Consider the following 22,095-nt stretch of genomic DNA (forward strand, 5'->3'; position numbering starts at 1 on the left):
GTGGAAAAACGTTAAGTGTTGTCAAGGTTGCTAGGTGACAAGAGCCACGCTATCTGATGCAACTGTAAGGGCGGGAACAGCTGCTGGCGCGGTCTACGGCGGTTACGAACGTTCACGAGGTCAAAACCATGTTTTTTTTTAGGTCACCGTTATCTTGACCTTTGACCTTTAGCTACAAAAATCTAATCAGTTCATCCTTGAGTCCAGGTGAGTGTTTGTACCAAATCTGAAGACGTTCCTTCAAGGTCAGACAACCTGAGCCCTGACACCAAACTGGACCTGATCAGACGTGCTGAGACTCGCCCTGTGAGGTCGGGCCGAGCCGGGACTCACCCACAGAGTTGCAGCTGCAGGGCAGGCAGCGGCCGCCGCTCTGCTCTCTGTAGTAGTTGTCCAGGCAACGCTCACAGTTGGGGCCGTCGGTGTTGTCGGCGCAGTTCCTGCAGTGACCTCCGTGACCTGTGGCCCGGTACAGCTCCGTGTCGAAGTAACACTCAGAACTCTTCCCGTTACAGTCGCAGGCTGAGAGGACGACACACACACACACACACACACACACACACACGCACACACACACACACGCACACACACACACACGCACACACACACACACGCACACACACACACACGCACACACACACACACGCACACACACACACACGCACACACACACACACGCACACACACACACACACACACACACACACACGCACACACACACAGGTTCATGTTAACAGGGTCTGAAGGTGGAGGAAGGAAGTAAGGAAGGAAAGGGGAAGTAAATAAGGAAGTAATCTATCAAACTGCTTGAAGTGAACTCTTATTAAAAGAGGTAATCACACACAGTGTTGTGTTGTGTGATGTGTTGAACAGCTGTATCCGAGGTGAAGCTGTGACAGACGCAGTGTGCAGTCTGTCAGCTCATGTTGCTGTTGAGTGTTAACAGTGAGTAAAACAGAGGGTTAAAGGAGGTGAAGACTCAGCTGGAACATGTGGACATGTCAGTCAGAGTCATGTTTCCTCTGCTGCTGCTGCTGCTGGATTAAATCACTGTGGGAGAACAAAAACAGCCAGATTCCCTGAGCAGTTAGTCATGCATCTGCTTCTGATGAACCTTTGGCTGACAGGAACTACAGCTCCCACAATCCCCCAGGGACCGTCATGACTAATGATGTCCTGGGATCAGTTCCTGCAGAACATCATGTGATGTGTTCTCTGCTGGGAGCAGCAGCAGCAGTAACTGCAGTAAAGCAGTAATAACTGCAGTAAAGTAGTGACAGATGTAGTTAAGCTGTAGCTGCCATAAAGAAATAGTACCTGGAGTGAAATGGTTTAAGCTGCAGTAAAGCAGTCGTAACTGCAGTAAAGCAGTAACAGGTGCAGTACAGCAGTAGCAGGTGTAGTAAAGTAGTTGTAGCTGCAGTAAAACAGTTACATGTGTAGTAAAGCGGTAAAAGGTGTAGTAAAACGGTAACAGGTGTAGTTAAGCAGTACCAGGTGTAGTAAAGCAGTTACATGTGTAGTGAAGCAGTAACCAGTGTAGTAAAGCAGTAATTGGTGTAGTAAAGTGGTAACAGGTGTAGAAAAGCAGTAAAAGTAAAGCAGTAACAAGTGTAGTAAACCAGTAACAGGTGTAGTAAAGCAGTAACAGTAAAGCAGCAGTAACTGTAGTAAAGCAGTAACAGGTGTAGTAAAGCAGTAACAGTAAAGCAGCAGTAACTGTAGTAAAGCAGTAACAGGTGTAGTAAAGCAGTAACAGGTGTAGTAAATCAGAAACAGTAAAACAGTAACAGGTGTAGTAAAGCAGTAACAGTACAGCAGCAGTAACTGTGGTAAAGCAGTAACAGGTGTAGTAAAGCAGTAACAGGTGTAGTAAAGCAGTAACGGGTGTAGTAAAGCAGTAACAGGTGTAGTAAAGCAGTAACAGGTGTAGTAAAGCGGTCAGAGATGCAGTTTGGCAGCAGCGGACTCACGCAGACACTCGTTGGAGTTGTCGGCGGTCGCTCTCCTCCACGGCCGGTCGTTGAAGAACGGTTTGCAGATGTTGCAGTCGTCGCCCTCTGTGTTGTGTTTGCAGTTACACACCAGCCGTCCTCTGCCGTTCTTCAGGCACTCACTGGCGTGGCCGTTACACTTACACCTGACGGGAAGGAAACACACCTGTTACACACAAAGATTCCCACCATGTCCACACTTCCCTGATCAGACCGGACATGTAGAAACAGTGAGAGAGCGCTCGCTGCCTCACAGCTTTAACACGACACCAGGGGTCGGCCTGCTGTTGATACTGGGTTTGGTTCCAGTGAGGTTTTTCCACTCGGTGGCGCTGAGGGAAGGTTTTGTTAAACCTCCTGGGGGGGGGGCCTCACAACAGGACAGGACTTGCTCAGCAGCCACCTTTGGTTATTGTCTCAGGTGTTTCTTGGCAGAGAGCCGTGGAAAAACTGACGGCGGGGAGGAAGACTGGGTTTGTAGAGGCTGGCTGCTCATCTGCAAAACACCAAGTCATGCAAAAAGCTGCAGCACGCTGGACTCTGACTCACACATTTAACATGTGCATCACTTTCTCAGCACTAGATTTAACCTCGGTCAACCGCTGGAGCGCTTCTCTTGAACCAACTGCTTCACCAGGAAACTTGTTGGAGTTCAGAGAGTTCAGACCTGCATCAGAAACCTCAGAGTTCACGTCACGCTCAGCGTCTCGTTGGTACCGATCAGTCAGCCTGAGACTTTCACGTCCGTCACAGGGTTGTACATGTTGGAAAAACTCAAAGGAATCTGAAGACTGGCGCCTCGGGCGGCGGGAACACTCTGAGCTCTCAGGTGAGCAGTCTCAGGTGAGACAGAGGAGAGGCCTCTCTGGATAAATAAAGGTTAAACCCTGCAGCTCTGACAGGCTCCGGCTCAGGACTCTCCCCTTTTCTTCGCCCGTCATGGCGGTCAGTCTGCCCCATTCCGGTCTCCCTGTAATCCCGCCCTGCCGGACAGGAATGTCAGGAATGCTGGCTGTGTAATGGAAATCTGCTCCACATTTCAAACAGATTATGGCTGCGGAGGCCGTGCAGCGGCGGCCTGTTTAACACTCCTGTAACGCCTGTCCAAACCTTTCCTGGGGGTTTGTCAGACGTGCAGGGAAAGGAGTTCTCATGTGGATTCCTGTGCAGACCACAGGGACTTGGACCAGAACAGTGACACCTCAAGACCAGGACCCACAAAACCACAAGACCACACTCAGTCACTGAGGAGGTTCCTCCGTGTGAGCGGGTCACAGCCACATGTTAACGAGCGGCAGACACACGGTCAGACATGAAACAGTGTGAAACAATAATCAGCAACAGTCAGCCCGCCTCCGTCTTTACCTCCCTCCCACGGCGAAGTCAGAGATGGCGTAGTAGTACGACTTGAGGACCTTGGGGTCGTTGAACACCTCGTCTCCGAACGTGTTGAGCCTGTTCAGGGTCACTCTGATGTCGGTGGCCGTCACCCAGTCCTGCAGGAGACACAACGTTAGAGACGCCAGTCAAACACAGCAGAGACGTGTCTCATAAAGACACTCTTGTTCAGAGCGGCCCACGCACTCAGACTCACACCAGAAATATTTGAATCCTTTTGTCATATTTACTCCACAAATGATCTGAGTGACATGAGACTGATGTCACCGTCCTACGTCTGAGACCAAGAGTGTCCTGCCCCAACCAGGAGAGAGGTCAGTCTCAGGCAGGGTCGTCTGTACTGGTGTTATCACACACACACACACACACACACACACACACACACACACACACAGGGAATGTGTATCGTGTATGTTAGGGTGAATATTTGAACCCTGTCCGAGGAGAAGAGGCAGAGTCAGTGACTTCTTTTGAATCACTTCTTAAAACTCATTTTTATAGACTTGCTTTTATGGTATGTCGTCTCCATGACGCCCTCTTATTGCTTTTAATGTGTGTGTTTCTATACAGCATCTGTTCCCGCTAACTGTCCTTATTTACACTGAAGTATATTACTTGTCCTCTGTAGCTCCTCCTGTCTGTCCAGAGCACTAAACTCTGTGTTAAAGGTTCTGTATGAATAAAGTTATTATATTATTATTATCATTATTATTGTTATTATATACTGTCACGTCTGTTGCTGTGTGGTCCTTGATGTTTTAATGCAGTGGTTCCCAGATCATTTGCAAAACGGTACAATTTTGGTAAAAATAAATAACAAATGTTTTTAACAGAATGATCTTTAGAAATGTTAGAAACTTCTGTCAGTGTGTTTCTGGTATCAAGGCCTTAATCCTGATTGTGTGGGAAACACGGAGACACTGAAACACTGACGCAACACCGACAGCAGACGCTGAAACTGTGACATGTATTTATTTTCCTGGCGCTGAGACGTGAGATCCAGATGGAGAGAATTAGTGAAGGACACCTGTTCAGTCCGAGAGGATAAAGAAAGTTACTCAACATCTGGCCTGTGTGAAAAGGCTCATGGGAAACTGGGGAGTGAAGGCCAGCGATAGCTTTGTCCAGTATCGGCAGGAGGCTTATCAGGCCGGAGGTTTCCCCTGAGCTCAGAGCAGCTGAGACACAGCAGCAGCTTCCCAAACCTCTCTCCATGTTCCTGTTCAGGTTTCACCCCCCCCGCTCTGTTTCCAGCGGGGGGGGGGGGGTCATGTTTTGGTAAATAGAAGCACTGAAACCTTCAGCAGCAGGATTTAAAGTGTTTGACTTTCTGTGGTCGGACGCTCGTCCTCCCACTCAGGAAAACTTCTTCTTCTCCTGTGACTTCACACTCTGATGTGAAATCCTGCTGCTGGGAAGGAGGGACAGATGATCAGCTCACAGACGCAAATAGATTCAGAACTAACGACATTATTCTGCTGTGTCTCGTTACAGCGTCTGTGTCACATTCACTCACTCGCGGCCGAGAGTCCGTCTCTTCACTTCAGGGTGTTTCCAGGAAGTGAGTTTATGTTGAGGAAACCTTGACTCAGTCTTGGTGTTAGTCCTGGTCCCTGAACAACAACGCCACGACTTCTCCTTAAGGTTTCCTTAAAACCTTCACTTAAGTATTTCAGGTTTTCTCCTGATCTTAGTCTTTTACTTAGAGAATCACTTAAAGTCAGTTCAACTGTTGCATGAAAGACCTTGAGACCAAAGTTCACCTGCTGAAGTTCCCGCCAAAACAACAGGAGGATGAGATAACGGGTATCAGTCGCCATGGAAACAGAAGTTTACTGCTGTAAAATCTCTTTCACTGCTGTAAATATCTGAAGTGTTTTCCTGACTAAGGAACCTTGTAAGAGACTGTGTGCAGCACCTTCAGTAACTGCCTCAGCTGAGGAGACGTTAAACTTTAAGTGTCGGACTTCAGCAGAAAACTGAAGGTGTTTTGTGACACAGTGAAGCTCCGCCCCCTGCTGTGCACACAGCATCAGGTCCGTGTGCTGCCAGACTCTGATGGAGGTCCAGGTCTTGGCAGAGTCTGGCTCTGATGAAGCCCGTCATTGTTGAGGAGGTTTCTCAGCTGCTCGCTGATCGACGGCGTCTCGCTGCGACTCTCTCTCTCTCTCTCTCTCTGCCATTCATGCAGAACAAACTGCTGTGGCCCGTCCGGCAGCTGCAGCTCTTCAGGCCCGTCCGGTCCAGGAAGCCGCTGCAGGTTCTCAGCTGAGCGGACGCCGTTTAAACTCGCCTGAACATTTGTTTTCCATCAATCATGTTCAGCTCTGAGCAGAGTCACAAACATCCAGCTGAGCTGCAGCAGACACATGCAGCCTGGAAACAGTCAGTCAGTACAGGACCAGGACCAGGACCAGGACCAGGACCAGGACCAGGACCAGGACCTGAGTCCTTGGTCCTGGGCTGAGGTAAAAAAAAAAATGTTTTTGCAGTTCCAACTGAGAGACAATTATTATAGATTATTATAATTATCATTATATTCCCTCATGTGGTGTTTGATGATGGTGGAGGTCTCCCATAATTCACCTGGGCTGATATCAGGTGACTGAGGCTCATCATCATCGTCCTCAGTGACCTGTGATGTCACAGCTCTCCTCCTGTCTGATGATTGGCTGCAGGGTGGAAACAGCTTCACATATACACAGACTGATGAATGATCAGGTGAGAGCAGCCGGGTCACCACAGTTCATCTGATGATGATGATGATGATGATGATGATGATGACATGAACCGATACAATCACTGAATGAACACACGTGTTTCAGCTGCAGGACCCCGCCATGTAAGGTCAAAGTTCAGAACATGAGGTCACTGTAGGTCAAAAAGAAAGCTGATTTAACGCTGCAGATATAAATATATTTAAGTCAAGACCAGCTGCACAGAAATGTCTTATATGTTCATAGACTGAATCTCCATACATGACATAAATGCACATGTAAAATAAAAGCTCATGTAAAAAGAATTACATGTGAAACCTTTTGGAAATCGTAATAATTTCATATATTTCTATAAAATATATACATTTATGCATGTATGTTTATATTGTTACATAAATATATATCCCTCAAAGCCTGTCAGTACATGTTGATATTTTATACAAGTCTGTGTTAAACATGTTTATAAAACATATAGGTAACACTTCACGTAGTTATGTTTAACACGTATATTGTTTTAATAAACCTGCATAAATATATAATGTCAACACATGACATAAATGTCTATGTATATTGTTTCAGGTAACTATAAATTAAATATAACTCGTTTTATTATGGGTATTTTAGGTAATAAATCTATGTATTTATATATATTTATATATTCAGAGGATGTATACATGTGGTAATAATATAGGGACATATATAATATATATATCACATGTCTGTGTTGGAGATCTGAGACGGGTCGGTCTCTAATTATTTTTGTGTCCATCCTTGTTTTTAAATTCCATGAGTCAGAGGAAACGTGTTTGGGACGAAGCGCGGCGAGAGCTTCAGAGTTATTTTAAGGCGGTCTGGACTCTCAGCTGCAGAATAAAACTGGCTGTTGTTAAGGTGGACTGTCTCAGCTGGTGGTTATTTCCCGCTCAGAGATGACGGGCGGCAGGAATGTCAGCGAGCGACAAACAGCCGCCTGCAGACAGACAGGCAGAGAGAGAGACAGGCAGACAGACAGACAGACAGAGAGAGAGAGAGACAGGCAGACAGAGAGACAGACAGACAGGGAGAGAGAGAGACAGACAGACAGACAGACAGACAGAGAGAGAGAGAGGCAGACAGGCAGAGAGAGAGACAGACAGACAGACAGGCAGAGAGAGACAGACAGACAGAGACAGACAAACAGGCAGAAAGAGAGACAGGCAGACAGACAGACAGAGAGAGACAGACAGACAGGCAGAGAGAGAGACAGGCAGACAGACAGACAGACAGAGAGAGAGAGAGACAGGCAGACAGAGAGACAGACAGACAGGGAGAGAGAGAGACAGACAGACAGACAGACAGACAGAGAGAGAGAGAGGCAGACAGGCAGAGAGAGAGACAGACAGACAGACAGGCAGAGAGAGACAGGCAGACAGACAGACAGACAGAGAGAGAGAGAGACAGGCAGACAGAGAGACAGACAGACAGGGAGAGAGAGAGACAGACAGACAGACAGACAGACAGAGAGAGAGAGAGGCAGACAGGCAGAGAGAGAGACAGACAGACAGACAGGCAGAGAGAGACAGGCAGACAGACAGACAGACAGAGACAGGCAGACAGACAGGCAGAGAGAGACAGACAGACAGAGACAGACAAACAGGCAGAAAGAGAGACAGGCAGACAGACAGACAGAGAGAGACAGACAGACAGGCAGAGAGAGAGACAGGCAGACAGACAGGCAGACAGACAGACAGGCAGAGAGACAGGCAGACATACAGGCAGAGAGAGAGACAGACAGACAGGCAGAGAGAGAGACAGACAGACAGACAGACAGACAGAGAGAGACAGACAGACAGGCAGAGAGAGAGACAGGCAGGCAGACAGACAGGCAGGCAGAGAGAGAGAGAAACAGACAGACAGAGAGAGACAGACAGACAGACAGGCAGACAGGCAGACAGACAGACAGACAGAGAGAGAGACAGACAGACAGACAGACAGACAGACAGACAGACAGGCAGAGAGAGAGACAGGCAGACAGACAGACAGACAGACAGACAGAGAGAGAGACAGGCAGACAGACAGACAGACAGACAGGCAGAGAGAGAGACAGGCAGACAGAGTCTCTGCTTCAGTATAAATAGCTTCATGCTGACGAGTCAAATAAGGAAGTTTAGAGCTGCTGAGCTAAATCTGTTCATTTACATGGAGGGAGGTGTCGCACACCTCTCCATCACCCGGCCGGCTCCAGGGTGGAGCGTCTCGCTTCATCTCGCTTCATCTCGCTTCATCTCAAAGTTCAAACAATAACCAGACAGCGTTCAATAACAGGCCACATTCCAATAATCAAAGTTTATTAGTATCTGATTGGTTGGTGCGGCCGTATGAAAACTGGACCCAGCGAGGAGAGAAGTTACTTCACCATCGTTTCACTTCATCTCACACTAACTCTCAGCTTCCACTTCCTGTCAGAATCCCATTGGACGCAGCTCAGTGATGTCAGAGTGTACAGCTGGAGTCTGATGGACAGTGATGTCAGAGGAGGAGGAGTCAGAGGACAGAGGTCCTCTGGGACAGAGCGGAGTTCAGGACCTCAAATTTCCACTTTTTGACTTTCTCAAGGTCACCAGAGGTCAGATACGGTTTGCCTCCATGTGTGAAACAAAAGCTGGAGGTATGTAGATGATCCGCCGCAGGTTTGATGCCCGACTGTGAGCAGCGGCGAGGAGTCACGACAACATTGTGCAACAGAGCGTGAGGAGAGAACAGTGGAAACAGACGCTGCACTTGTTGAGCAACTTCATCCACCGAGTGAGGAAACATGGAAACACAAACACACAGGGGGGAGGAGGGGGAGGAGGGGGAGAGGGGAGGGGGGGGGGCAGTAGGGAGAGAGAGGACGTCCAGCTGCAGGTCGGTCGAGCCAAACGGAGCCGCTGCTGCAGTGGGAAATCCGGGGGCGTCGCCTAGCAACATGCCGCAATACTTGGCAGCACCAAACCTGTAACAACCCGACCAGCAGCAAGGACTGCTGGGAAAAAAAAAATCCACTGGCACAGAGGTCTGAGTGAGGGTGAGGGAATCTCCACGCAGCGTCCAATCACAGCTCAGACAGCGAGACAGGAAGTGCTGCTAACATCTGGACAGAACGCATCATCATCATCATCAGAGCTAGAGGCGAGAACAGCTGTGGGTTTTAATGATGTCACAGTGACGCTGACCTTTGACCTTCTGGATATAAAACCTCATCACGTCTTTGACATTTGAGTTAAATTGTGTCATAATTAGTTGTTTTGTGAGGTCACAGTGACCTTTGACCTTTGACCTACGATCAGCTGATCTGCGAGTGTTTGACCCGAGCTGTTTCTGAGGCGTCACGTTCTCCGGCGCAGAGGAATAATAAAGTTTATTTGAATGCAGAGCGACCAGGTGTGTGATGTCATTCATAAACAATCCACAGTTTAAACAAGATTTTAAACCTGTTTTAACTGATGTAAACAACTGACTGTTTCACTGAGGACGTTTATTATATCAGCACTTCCTGTTCAGGAACTGTTCTATGATGTTTGTCTACGTACGTCTGTCTCTGTCTGTCTGTGTCTCTGTCTGTCTCTGTGTGTGTCTCTGTGTCTCTGTGTCTGTGTCTCTGTGTCTGTCTGTGTCTGTCTGTGTCTCTGTCTGTCTCTGTGTGTGTCTCTGTCTGTGTCTGTCTGTGTCTGTGTCTGTCTCTGTGTGTGTCTCTGTCTGTGTCTGTCTGTATCTCTGTGTCTGTCTGTGTCTGTGTCTGTCTGTGTCTCTGTCTGTCTCTGTGTCTCTGTCTGTCTGTGTCTCTCTGTGTCTCTGTGTCTCTGTCTGTCTGTGTCTCTGTGTCTCTGTCTGTCTGTGTCTCTGTGTCTGTGTCTGTCTGTGTCTGTCTGTGTCTCTGTGTCTCTGTCTGTCTGTGTCTCTGTGTCTCTGTCTGTCTGTGTCTCTGTGTCTCTGTCTGTCTGTGTCTCTGTGTCTCTGTCTGTTTGTGTCTCTGTGTCTCTGTCTGTGTCTGTCTGTGTCTGTCTGTGTCTGTCTGTGTCTCTGTCTGTCTGTGTCTGTGTCTGTGTCTCTGTCTGTCTGTGTCTGTCTGTGTCTGTGTCTCTGTCTGTCTCTGTCTGTCTGTGTCTGTCTGTGTCTGTGTCTCTGTCTGTCTGTGTCTCTGTGTCTCTCTGTGTCTTTGTGTGTCTGTGTCTCTGTGTGTCTGTGTCTGTCTGTGTCTCTGTGTCTGTGTGTCTGTGTCTTTGTGTGTCTGTGTCTCTGTCTGTGTCTGTCTGTCTGTGTGTCTGTGTCTCTGTGTGTCTCTGTCTGTCTGTGTCTCTGTGTCTGTCTGTCTCTCTGTCTGTCTGTGTCTCTGTCTCTCTGTCTGTCTGTGTCTCTGTGTCTGTGTCTGTCTGTGTCTGTCTGTCTGTGTCTCTGTCTCTATGTCTGTGTCTCTCTGTGTCTCTGTCTGTCTGTGTCTCTGTCTCTATGTCTGTGTCTCTCTGTGTCTCTCTGTGTCTCTGTCTCTCTGTGTCTCTGTGTCTCTGTCTGTCTGTGTCTCTGTGTCTGTGTGTCTGTGTCTGTCTGTGTCTCTCTGTGTCTGTGTCTCTGTGTCTGTCTGTGTCTCTCTGTGTCTGTGTCTCTGTGTCTCTGTCTCTGTGTGGACTCACCTGGAGGACGGGGCTGTGGTCGAAGTTGTAGGCGCTGGGTCGCCCCTCCAGCGTGGAGAAGGCCACGTTCCCGCCGGTGAGCGGCGAGATGTCGCTGAAGTCGTCGGTGCAGAGCGCCTGCTGCTCGTCCTCTCCGGTGCGGATGAAGCCGTGGCTCTGCTTCTGGTACGTCTTCTCGCAGGAGCCGCTGTAGTACTGGTACGGCACCCAGGGCCCCCCCTCGCTGGTTCGCTTGTAGATGGCGAAGCTCTCCGGCCGGCTGGTGTGGAACTTGAGCCGCACGTAGGTGATGTCGAAGGCCTTACCTGCAGAGGAGCGACACACCTGGACTCAGTTTGTCTCATTACAACAACGTTTTTAATTAGTGACCATGTTCAAATTACATGATGACTTTATTAAACATTTTTATTTCCTCACGTCTCACATGACATGTATGTTTATGTTAGGGTTAGGGTTACACACACACACACACACACACACACACACACACACACACACACACACACTCTCTCTCTCTGAGCCGACGTGCATCAACACAAACGTTTCTCCACTGAAACCTTCTTCAGTCTCTGAGCAGCTTCATGAGGAGACGAGCTTCACTGCTTCCTCTCCTGTCTCCTTGAGGAAGCGCTGGAGCTTCCTTTACCAAAGTGGACGTGGCGTCCCACAATGCCTTGCTGCAGCACCGTGTGTGAGTTCACCACTTTGACTGAACTTGGATTTAGACGGGAATGTAAACGGGACGTGGCGGCAGCGTTAACAGTAACGCGGTGATGGACGCTCCCTCTGCAGCTGGAGCAGCAGCTGGACGGAGGAGGGAGGGGGGTTTCTCTGAGGACCGGGGGAGCAGGAATGTGAAGAGTGGTGGGAACATGTTAAAGCAGCGGTCTGGTCCTTTAACTCCTGACGTCCCGCTCCTTCCCGCTCTCTCTCCACATACCGGGCGAGTCAGAGCAGATCCAGGAGCCATCAGTCAGTGCGTGAAGGAACGCCGCCATGTTTGAGCCGGGGGGGGGGGGGGACGGCTGTTTTCTCAGCCAAAAAATCTGTTCTGTAAACAGTGTGCTGACAGGGGCCCCCGCCCCCCCCCCATGACGACAAATAAAGGTGAAGCAGCTGAGAGGACGGAGGGACGTTCACAAAGAGCTGAAGTTTATTACAGGAAACAATGAAGCAAGAGCAAACACACCGGCTTCCTGTGTGTGTGTGTGTGTGTGTGTGTGTGTGTGTGTGGGGACCAGATGAACTCTATGGGTCAAGGTTAATAAGGAGCTGAGTGCAGGGTGGAGGCCGAGTTCAAACAACCACCGACAGACATGAAGCTGAGCATCCTGTTAAAGCTCCTCCAGTCTAAAGGTATGATTGATTATAATGATTATTAATTGATTATAGATCAGCTCTAGCTTCTATATTAATACTGTGAAAGTATCAAAGCCTCAGTCCACAGAGAAATGCACACAGCCTGTATTCAGAAACTGAGCCTTAAAACCAGCCGTCAGGACTTCTGGAACTTTGTGATGTCACAACAAAGCAGTCACCAAGCCCCGCCCACCTGGACCCACCATCCAAACCTTGCAGGATTTGGTTTCTCTGAGTGTTTTTACCTGAAATCTGCTGTATTTTCAGAGTGACGTTTAGAGTGTGGAGCTTTATTCAAATCTGATCCTAAACATCTGTGACGTGAGGCGCCCCCCCTTCCCTAAGCGGCCCCTCCCTCTGGACACTCTGGCTTCACATCAAAGCCGCAGCGTGAAGCGTTTAGTGAGGAGGCGTCGCTGACAGGACGTCCACCTCCACATCCTCAGACAGGACAAAGACCTCTGTTGGCACAGCAAACAACGGGGGGTGGGGGTGGGGGTGGGGGGTGGAGGGACGAGGTGGAGCAGCTCGCTCCTGTGGGTGACATCACAGAGGCAACGGCCATCTTTTAGTCCGGTCTGGACTGAGGACTGAGCAGGACGAGGCGAGACTTCGTCTGTTTCTATGGAAACATCTCAGAGGGGTCGGTCAGGTGATCAGAAACTATTTTATAAAGGGTAATTAAAGAAGACATTGATTCATCAACAGACATCTCAGAGGAAAGACGATCAGGAGGAGCTGAGACGAGAGGCGACAGACGCCATCACGCCGCTTCATTAAAGCCGCCGTGTCTCTGTGACGAGTCCGTCGACTCTGCAGCAGGAAACCAGGAGGAATTCTGGGAAGGAATCCTCCTCCAGAACAAACGGCGTATTGATGAGAGGAAGAATTTTACAGTGGAGAGCGCGAACAAAGAGAACGCTGTACGTTTATGTCCTCGTCCCATATGACGCCAGAACACAAAGACTCCCGCTCTCTGCAGACACACACACACACACACACACACACACACACACTCTCTCTCTCTCTGAGTGTTGGCAGGACGAGATCACTGGTTTTCTATCGTGTGTCCCGGTGCAGAAACAACAACTTCTTCTCTCCTGTGGCGACATTAGTCTTGCTCAAAGACACTGGGATGAAGCTCATTTCCAAAAGTAGAAAGCTCACAGGAGACGTAGGCAGGTGTCTGAGTGCTCTACCAAAATAAAAGCTCACAAACAAACCTTTCATAAAGTGTGTCTGACGTTTTAAAGCAACTTGTCCTGAAGCTACGAGAAGTGACTGAACACAAACTGAAAAACAAATGTCACATGATTTAAATTTAGTTTTCATGCTTCGTCTTTCCACCAAAAGAAACACAGCTAAACATTTAATTTTGACATTTTGATAATTTTTTTCAATAATTTCAAAAATATTTAAAATTTTACATTTTACATTTTTAAAATTTAAATTTAGAAAATTATTTAAATATAAATAATAAAACTATTTTGAAACAGAATAACAGAAAACAATGTTTTGATTTTGAGATAAAAATACAATTTTGAAAAAAGGCCATTTTGTTTGTCACATTGTTTTCTGGAGAATTTATTCATTTATTTTATTGTTTCCTTGTAAGAACATTTCTTTTTGTTTTTGAATAAGAAGATTCTCATTATTACAAGAAAACTAAATGCTGTTTATTTGATCATAATGTCATATTATTATTATAATTATTATTTACATATAATCTTATTCTCCTGTCAGGCCCTGAGGATTGTCTGCAGGAAACCAGCAGGTCGCCTGAGAGGCGAAGCACAGGGCTAAAGCCTTGTAATTAGTTGTGGGTGTAAGGTAACGATTAGCTGATTAACTGATTAACTGATTAACTGATCAGATCAGTGTTTCCCAACGCTGGAGTTTTTCAGTTCAGTCCTGAACGGCCAAATTTAAACTGCTCAGACATTGTTTGTCCTCCGTAATGTTAATGTGGATGAACCAGTGAATGATCCAGAGGATGAACCAGAGGATGAACCAGTGGATGAACCAGAGGATGAACCAGAGGATGAACCAGTGGACAGAAAAATAATCAGATTATTTCGATCATCTATTTCTCGTTTCCATTGATTTTCAAGCAAAAACTGAAAATATTCTCCAGCTGTGAGAAAAATGATCAAGATATGAGACTGAAAACAACGTTGTGCTTTTCATAGGAGTGAACACATGAAGACGTCTGTGACTGTGTGACTTCCTGATGAACCGTTCTGCTCAGGAAACAGGAAACACCACGTGAATCAAGTCTATGAACTCAACCTTTAAGCCCAAGAACCAAGTAGGCAGGTTTGACCCCCCCCCCCCCCAAACCAAACGCCAACATTGTCAATTAGCTGGTTTTGCTTAAAGCAGAGGTGACCCCCCCCATTGTGGAGCGCTGACCCTGCGAGACGCTCCTCGGGGGGCCACAGTCACGTCTGAACATGAAAAGAGCCTCCAGTCGTTCAGGGGAAGAAGCTTTTCTTTCCTGGGCCGCTGGGGAGGGACCGGGGGGGTCGATGGGGGGGTGACGGAGTGACACGGTGACGGCAGGAATGAACCGGCTGGAATGTGTTTCCTGCGAGCAGAGTGACGGAGAAAGAAAGAGTCCACAGAGAAGGAGAAGAGGGCGAGCGAGCAACACAGGCTGCTCATGTCAAAGAGAGAGAGGGGGGGGGGGCTGCTGGGAGTTTTTTCCTGCCCACATATGGAAGACATGACAACTGACTGAGTAGAAACGGCTGCAGATGAGGGTATTTTCTCTCGGGGGAGGGGGGTGGGGGGGTGAAGGTTCACTGCTGAAGTGCCGCTGAGCATCAGATAAAACTGAGTCTGTTCCTCCTCCAGTCGCTGCCACGATGAACCGACACCAGATCTCACTGTTTCAGACGCTGTGGTTAAAAGTTATATTTTAAATGATTTCTACAAATATTGGAAAATATTCGTTTTTACATTTTTCAAATTAGATAAATTAAATTTTGATAAAAACATTTGTTTTAAATCTTTAGATTTTTTAAGAATTCTTTTTAACAAAATCATCTCATTATTAAAGAAGATAAAATCATTTTGTTGTGAATTTGATCAAGAAAATGATCCTTTGATTTTTAGATCAAGAGAAAATGATTTTGTTATTACAAGTTGTTTTCTGGAGAATTCATTATTTATTTTGTTGAGAGAATTGTTTAATATTAGTTTTGTTTTTAAGATAAGAAGATTCTGATTATTACAAGAAAACAAAATGCTATTTTCTTGACAACATCATGTTGTTTTTAATTATAATTTTCAGTTTTTTATTAAAAGCAATGAAAATATTTAACTGATAAATAATCTTATTCCAGGAAAACAAACCTAAATGACCTTTTGTTTATGACATACTTTTAATATTTTAATGTTTTATTTCAAGAATGAGATTAAAAAAAGAATCATAACAAGAAAATTGAAACCAAAAAAAAGAAACCTGTGTTCAAAATGACAATAAAACTTCTGCGTTATTAAACTCAAGAGAAGTGATTAAAAATAAGTGTAATGGCCTCTTTGAGCTTCCGTAGTCTTTACTGGCTGTAAATCCACTTTCCTACAAATCTGTTTATTTACTGGAACAAATGAACAAAAGGTCAAAATTTAAACTGCTGCTCATGTTTCTAACAACAGACGATGTTTCGGACCAGAGACGGTGAAACTGTCTGTTCCTCACTTAAAGCCACTGCAGGGAAATTTAAGAGTAAGAATAAAGAGTCTTAAAGTCTGGTCTTCGTCGTGTCTCTGGCTTCCTGTGGTGCTCGCCGTCATCAGACCTGCAGAGCAGCGTTACAGCGACGAGTCCAGACGTGTCGGAGGACGAAACCTCAGCCAACCAGACGCTCGCTCAGCCAGAGAGAGATAACAGAGACGCAGCAGCAGCTCAGTCACATTCATCAATACCTTCAGTCATTACACGTCTGATTTGTCCTTCACACTGGAGGACACACGCTGCTTTAAAGGACGGAAGTCTCTAACCCAGAGACGTCTGACACTGATGCGTCTTCTGTCCACATACAGAGAGACAGGTGTTTGTCTTCACAGAGAGAAGAACGAGGAGGACGGGGGAGGAGGACACACACTCCTCGGAGGAAGTAATGAGCCGAACCTTTTATTTCAATGAAAAGACGCAGCTGTCCCTGTCAGACAGGACGGAGACGAGACCCAGGCCGACCGGACCGGACCAGTGAGACCACATGATCCCTGTGTTGGATCAGGGGACCACAGTCCTGCTGAGACCCCACCCAGATAAGAGGAGGGAGGGACAGAGAGCGACCGTCTGGGTCTGAATCTGATTTTATATTCAGTGATGATTTTGTCTTTAACGATCCTGAAAACAAGATCATCCATTATATCTGTTCAATAATCCTGACTATGATTCTCTACTGTGATCAGCTCCATCGTAGACGTCTTCAGACCGGGTGAGGACGCTCGCCATCAAGCTTCTCACAGACTCACAGACTCACAGACTCAAAGACTCACAGACTCACAGACTCAAAGACTCACAGACTCACAGACTCACAGACTCACAGACTCACAGACTCAAAGACTCACAGACTCACAGACTCAAAGACTCACAGACTCAAAGACTCACAGACTCACAGACTCACAGACTCACAGACTCACGGACTCACAGACTCACAGACTCAGACTCACAGACTCAAAGACTCACGGACTCACAGACTCACAGACTCACGGACTCATGACACTGCTACAAAACGAGCAAAAATATGAGCAATAAAATCTCTTCTGTCACAAACAGTTTCGCTCCAAATCAGAAACGTCTCACTCACTGCTGATATCTGCTGACTCATTCTGAATCTGGTTCTGAATCTGGTTCTGAATCTGGTTCTGAGTGTAAACACGTCGCCTCGTTTTCTACAGGAAGTTCACTTCTGTTTTTCACAGTCCTGTGAATCCTCTTCAGAGCCTCGGGGTCGGCCTGAGGGTGGGGAGGAGGGCGAGAAGTGGAGGGGGGGGGGGGGGGTCCAGAGGGAACGCCCCGGCTCACAGCACGGTCCAATTAAATTTCCTCCCATGACCTCATCACATTTTTCCCTCCAGAGGAACAAACAATGATCGCTTTGACTTCTGGACTTCTGAGCGTGGAGCTACAACTGAGACCTGGACCTGCACATCAGGGGTCAGAGGTCAGAGCTCACACTGACCTGAGCTTCTAATCATCAACAGAGTTTATTCTTTTAATGTGACTGATTAACACCAGGATGAAGCCCATGGCCGAGAGCAGAAAGCTGACAGGACAGCTGGACTCTACCAAAATAAAAGCTCAAGTTAATCTGAGCTCAGTGTGGACGACGTAGCGTCACAGCCAAGTCCAGACCGGCACCGTAGACCGGTCCAGATCCCTCAGCAGGTGCTGAGGTCAGAGGTCAAACAGCAGAAGCCTCACACTGATTAAAACTCTGAACAAGTTGAGGATTTCTTTGCGGGGTGGGGCTGTGGCGGGGGAGGGGGGGGGGATGTGCAGAATGCAGCAGAGTTTAACTCACAACATGAGACAGTTTAAACAGGTCACAGCACCTGAAGCCTCACTCAGAGGTCAGAGGTCAGAGAGTCTGTGCTCAGCTCAAGGACACCCAGCAGAGGGAGGGAGGGCGGCTCTGAAGCCTGTAATTACAGTGATTCCATGTGACTTGAACGCAGCGCAGGGCTGATCTGTGTTCTGCTCACTCATCAGTTTGTTTATAAACCTGAGAGGAATTTTAATCTGATTACAGGAGCTAAAGTCCACGACGTGAGGCGGGTCAGAGCGAGGAGCGAGGAGCGAGGAGCGGGGAGCGGGGAGCGGGGAGCGGGGAGCGGGGAGCGAGGAGCGGGGAGCGAGGAGCGGGGAGCGGGAAGCGAGGAGCGGGAAGCGAGGAGCGAGGAGCGAGGAGCGGGGAGCGGGGAGCAAGGAGGTTACACATTAATGTCCCGGTTAATGAGTAACCTGCTCCTATAGGAGGAATGTGAGGAGCCGTCAGGGTGTCTTTGTTTTCTACACTGTTATCAGCACGAAACTGAACCTGAACACTGCACACACACCTGAATCATCCCACGTCTAATCTGTGTGTGTGTGTGTGTGTGTGTGTGTGTGTGTGTGTGTGTGTGGAGGAATGTGAGGAGCCGTCAGGGGGTCTTTGTTTTCTACACTGTTATCAGCACGAAACTGAACCTGAACACTGCACACACACCTGAATCATCCCACGTCTAATCTGTGTGTGTGTGTGTGTGTGTGTGTGTGTGTGTGTGTGTGTGTGTGTGGATTCAGGATCAGACTCACAGCTGGAATCTAAAACTGTACAACACGAGTGGCGGTGTGAGGATGAAGCTGGTATCACCTTCATCTTCTTCTTCTGTTTGATAAACACAACAGCCGCCGGCCGAGCGCACTGATTGGACGAGAGGAGATTAAAGAGGCGAGCAGGAGGCTGAGGTGAGAATCTGGAGCAGGAAGTGTGTGTGTGTGTGTGTGTGTGTGTGTGTCTGTCGGCTCCAGGTCTGCAGGTGATAAGAGTCTGCAGCCTGAGGAAAGTCTCACACACTGATAAACAATAATCTCTTTCTTTCTTTGTTTGTCAGCTGATCCCAGTAGAAATGATCATGTGACTTTTGACACTTCACTCACTAACAACCAGGAAGTGTCGGTTTCAGAGTGGAAAAGTTTTCCTGCTGGGCGGAGTCTACGATGGAGGACGTCCAGAGAGTCGATGGAAACAGACGATGAGGAGGCTGAACCTTCCTCACATTAACGTTCGTTTCCATCATGTTTGATGACGACTGAGGCTCCGTCCACACGACTCTGTGCTGCCTTCAGAAACTCTGCTGGACTCCTTTATTTTGAAAACTCTGGGGTTGTGTTTTATTTTGAAAACTCTGGGGTTGTGTTTCATTTCCATGTCCACTTTTAAAAGACAGAATATTTTCAGCTCTTTTTCTTCCCGTCAGAACAGCACTTTCCTTTGGCACTACATTTTTCTCAATCGCTGAACTACCGTGTTCCTACGCACAAGCGCCTACAGCGCTCTCTGTATCACGCCGCAGCCTCAGGTCAGCTGACTGAATCAGAAAGAGATAAACTTCACATTGTTTTAACGTGAAGATAAAGATGAAAATCTTCTACATGAAGCTTCATTTAAACAGCTGTTGGATTGTTTCACTGGGCGTCTTTTAAAAGTGTCTAAAGCAGGTGTTTTCTGCTGGCCCCGCCCACAGCCGGTGCACCGGTCCTCCTGCTGCAGGAAACACTGACTGAACATGACAAGTTTCCACCTCTGGAGACAGATGTTGGTGAGTAAAGGAACCAAGTTTGATGCTGAACGTTTCTTCGAGACTGCTAATGCTAACGTTAGCTATGTAGCAATAGCAAAAACTTACAAATAGCTCCTTTGAATCAGGAACCATGTGAGTTCAACAGTGAGCTCACACTCACAGTTCAGACTGACACCAGTGAAAATAAAGTGTGTGTGTGTGTGTGTGTGTGTGTGTGTGTGTGTGTGGGGGGGGGATTTCCAATTAAGTGGGTGAGGGGGAGGACAGACAGGAAGGGAGGTGAAGATTTGACTGTATGAAGTGAAGTCGACTGAAGAGTAAATAAAGTTCGTTAACGAGCTCTGACGGACGTTAATCCACTTTAATTCTCCAGGACTATGAAACAGCTGTGGCTCGTCAATTATCGTTGATCAAGCTGATCGTGTTGTTTTGTCTTTACATGTGAGAAAAGGTTCAAAGTTTCCTCTTTTAAAAGGCCAAAGATTCACGGTCACTGTCACTAAACACCAAGAGAAACTTTCTGACTTCAGTGTCGATGGACGTTCTCAGTCGCCATCATGATTATTATTTATTTGATTGACTGTAAAGAGCAGAAACATCTGGTTCAGTGTCTGAGGCTGAGCCCTGAACCAGATTCTCCTCAGACCGAACTCAACCCCCCCCCCCCCCCAGCCTCCTCCCCCTCCCAGCTCCAAACATCAGTGTGTTTGGTGAAGCTTTAACAGCAGAGACCACCAAAGAAGAAGCAGGCGCCCGCCCAGAGGTGTCACCACACCGGGACGTCAGGAACAAACGAAATCAGCCCTCATTATCAGAGACAAAGAGTCTCAGCAGGATGCACAGTAACACCCCACACACACACACACACACACACACACACACACACACACACACACACACACACACACACACACACACACACACAGCTGCTGATCCAGCTTTTATATGTGACGTAAGACTAAAGCCATTGAATCCAATAATAATGTATATCATGTAACTTTATTTAAACTGAAGTTAGCTAACACTAACACACACGCAGCTAACGAGCTAACGAGCTAACCGCTTCGTCTTCAAGGTGACTTCAAATGATTGATGATAAATAATCCCAAAAAAACACAAGCTGGATCGACCAATCAGAGACGAATAAACGTCCATTGTTTGAATGTAGCTTGTTTGTGATTGGACAGTTTTTTTCATGGAACATTGAAGAGTTCTGTTAGAAAAAGACTCAGAGCGCTGTTGTGCTCCAGCAATGCAGGATAAAATGACGTGTTTCAAGGGGGAGTTTTGTGCGTGGGGGGGCTGACATGAACCTGACCCCGACATGAAGGAAACAGTCCGCTGGAGGTCTTCCTGTCTTCCTGTCTTCGGAACAAGAGCCGGAGCCGGTGTCGTCTCTGGGATTAAACATCTGGAAACTGCTGCAGCTCCTCACAAAAGAAGAACCCACATGAGACGAGCGTCTCGCTGACGTCAACACGCCGCTCAGCTGCTATCTGACCCGTCATCGCACACAAAGGGAGGGGGGTAAAAACACCTGAGAGGGAGAACAAGTCCTGGAGTGCACGTAATTAATCTAAAATCAAAGAATAATTAACTTCAGGTATCAGCTGTGATTCACTCTGACTCAGCTCTGAAACGACACGTCCACCGGGGGGGGGTAACTTCCTTTTTTATAATATTACAATTTTTATCATATTGTAACTTGTATAATTACATAATACAAATTACAGTATTTTATCTGTGAATAATAATAATTGTATTCTGTTGCGTGTTTTCACCCTGACTTAAGTTTAAAGTTACAGATTAGATTGATACGTAAAGTTACAAAGTCAAGTCATATGTTGTAAAGTTGTTAAGCCGTAAACTGAGTTATTGTGTAAATTAGGTTGTAAAATAAAGTTGAAAGATATAAAATTAGTTGTTCATTATAATTATTTAAGTGTAATTTATAATATGTTTTACATCGAGTTGTAAAATAAAACTGGCAGTTGTAGTTAAATGTGTAAAGTTAATTTGTAACTTATAATATAATACATTTTAAAGTTTTGAATTTTATCTCAGTATCCTGGGAGTTGACTGTTTGCAGAATGTTTAACTTCAGGCCACACCCATCTGTGATGTCACAACAGGGTTTTTCCATCAGCTGTCAGTGACATCACTGAATGGGGCGTGTCCAGAGGTCAAACATGCTTTAAAGTGAGATTGTGTGGTAAAGTTTCACAGGTCTCTTGTATCTAACACCAGGAATAAAAGCGTGGTGGTCTGAGCGCTCACCGTCTCCATCAACGCTGCAATTATCCAACTCAGGTGGAAAAGATGAACAAAGGCCTGACGATCACGTTTCAAACGGCGCATAAATCACTCCTCATGTCTGCAGCGCCCACCGTAATTATCTGTTTACCCTCACTCCGCTTTGAAAAACCAGTCACTTTTTACTCCGTCTCTTCCTCCGCCATCGAGCCTCCTCCCAGAGCGCAGGGCTAAAATTACCCTGCATGCATCTGCTTGTCCCTGTAATGCATCTCTGCTCATTCACAGACTCTCCGCCGTCTATAATAATAGAACCCCCCCCCCAACCCACCCCGCTCTCCCTGGGGTGTTTTATCACTTCCTGGGCAAAGAAAATCACAGTCTCAGCAGGACCAGGACCACAGCCCCCCCCCCCCCCCCCCCCCC

General features: G+C 47.1%; 1 protein-coding gene across 1 annotated transcript in view; it reads right to left on the reverse strand.

The window, feature by feature from the left end:
• Positions 1-22,095, reverse strand: part of lamc1 (laminin subunit gamma 1) — a 53,910-nt gene that overhangs the window by 14,735 nt on the left and 17,080 nt on the right. The window contains exons 2-5 of the mRNA XM_022758995.1: positions 10,759-11,063; positions 3,360-3,490; positions 1,974-2,140; positions 334-522 (exon numbers count right to left, since the gene is read on the reverse strand). Coding sequence (XP_022614716.1) covers positions 334-522; positions 1,974-2,140; positions 3,360-3,490; positions 10,759-11,063 — 792 coding nt within the window. The remainder of the gene's footprint in view (positions 1-333; positions 523-1,973; positions 2,141-3,359; positions 3,491-10,758; positions 11,064-22,095) is intronic.

The sequence above is a fragment of the Seriola dumerili genome, unplaced genomic scaffold (assembly GCF_002260705.1).
Source record: "Seriola dumerili isolate Sdu_G_001 unplaced genomic scaffold, Sdu_1.0 BDQW01000315.1, whole genome shotgun sequence".
NCBI lineage: Eukaryota > Metazoa > Chordata > Actinopteri > Carangiformes > Carangidae > Seriola > Seriola dumerili.